The sequence below is a fragment of the Phytophthora cinnamomi genome (assembly GCF_018691715.1).
Source record: "Phytophthora cinnamomi strain GKB4 chromosome Unknown Contig40, whole genome shotgun sequence".
In the NCBI taxonomy this organism is placed as follows: domain Eukaryota; phylum Oomycota; class Peronosporomycetes; order Peronosporales; family Peronosporaceae; genus Phytophthora; species Phytophthora cinnamomi.
The window spans coordinates 679,043-680,627 of NW_027150973.1; the positions used below are offsets into that span (position 1 = coordinate 679,043).

Sequence of the window (1,585 nt, forward strand, 5' to 3'; positions counted from 1 at the left end):
CTAATACTCCGCAACGTAGAGGCTCACAGCTCCGTCAATCTTGTAAGAGTTGCCAGTGTACGTGAGCGCGCCAGTGTTGGCGTTCACCTTGAACACGTACATGTCGTCCGATCCCTGGTTCGCAACGATCAGCCACTCCTTGTAGATGATGAAGCCACGAGGGGTCACACCGCGCGAGCTCTCCCAGTTCAAGGCCTTGAGCGTGCCGTCCGCGTTGATCTGATACGTGACGATCGAGTTGTGGCCGCGGTTCGACACGTACACATACTTTCCGTTGCTAGAGAGGTGGATGTCAGCAGCCGTGCTGGTGTTCGTGAAATCAGCAGGCAGCGTCGAAACCTCCTGGAGAGCAGTGCTAGAGAGAACAGCCCCCTTCGTGTCGATTTTGTAGACACCGACAGTGTTCGAGAGCTCGTTCGTGACATACGCGATGTTTCCATTCGAGTGGAGCGCCATGTGACGGGGTCCTGAGCCCGCCGGACGCTTGACGGTCGCAAGACTCTTCAGTGTCTTCTTGGTCGCGTCAAGCTCGTACTGCAGCAGCTCGTCACCGCCCAGGTTGGCAGCAATAACGTGATTCGAGTTGGGCAGCCACGTGGTGCTGTGGATGTGGCCCGTAGCCTGGTTGTCCATGACGACCTTGCTGCCAACCGGGAAGTCCTGGTAGAAAGTCTCGGCACCGACAGAACCGTCAGCGTTGAGCGGGAACAGTGAGAGGCTGCCGGCATAGTTGGCAACCGAGATGAAGTCCTCATTGGGGTTGAGCGCAACGTGAGCGGGAGATCCGCCCTTCATCTCCTGCGAGTTGATGACCTTCAGAGTACCGTTGGACTGCAGGGTCATCGCCGACACGTAGCCGGTAGTGGTGCCGCGGTTGAGGGCATAGATAACACGCTGTCCGTTCGAGAACTTCTTGTTGGAGCCCTGGACGTACGTGGGGTTGAGGCCCTTGGTCGCAAAGCTCAGAGGTGTGATGCCGTAGGGGGTCAAGGAACCGTCGGCCGTGTTGAGCTTGAACGTGTTAATTCCGTTGGTGGTCTCTTTGGTCCACGTAGCCGCGAATAGAATCGGCTGACCAGCGGACTGGGTGGCAGCAGCAGAAACACCGGCCACGGCAGCAACTAGGCAGAGGAGGAGGCTGGGAAGACGCATAGTGGAGTTGGTCGGTCCGGCGGTGCTGCGCTCTACTCGTCGAATAGAAGTGTGGTCGTCCCGGTGTCCTGCGCATGCTGCTCCCTGGACTGTACCTACCGTACCACAGCAATCGGATGACGGACGTTTAGAGCTCCACGGTGCCGAGTCGGCACTGCCGACGGGCAGAGCACATCCCAGTGATTAATAACCGTTGCTGCTGTTTCTACAGCATTGTACATGCATTGGGTGCAAGGCCGTCTGGCATGAGGCCGTAAAGTTTACGGCACTCGGTGATTCTGCGGCTCGCAACTTGGCACATTTGGCCGATCGTCAACTCAATCAAGTTTTAGTATGCTCGACCTTCAAGACAACTCTTAAATTGTTGTGCAACTGTCACAAACCCACGAAATATTTCTTTTCGCTTGTGACAGTGAAAAGGTGATCACTGGAC

General features: G+C 56.4%; 1 protein-coding gene across 1 annotated transcript; it reads right to left on the reverse strand.

Moving 5' to 3' along the window:
* Positions 1-1,152, reverse strand: IUM83_15053 (uncharacterized protein; the record flags this gene model as incomplete). Its single annotated transcript, XM_067939839.1, has 1 exon — positions 1-1,152. One exon carries the CDS (start codon positions 1,150-1,152, stop codon positions 1-3), a length of 1,152 nt encoding a protein of 383 aa, XP_067791319.1.
* Between the last annotated feature and the right edge of the window lie 433 nt (positions 1,153-1,585).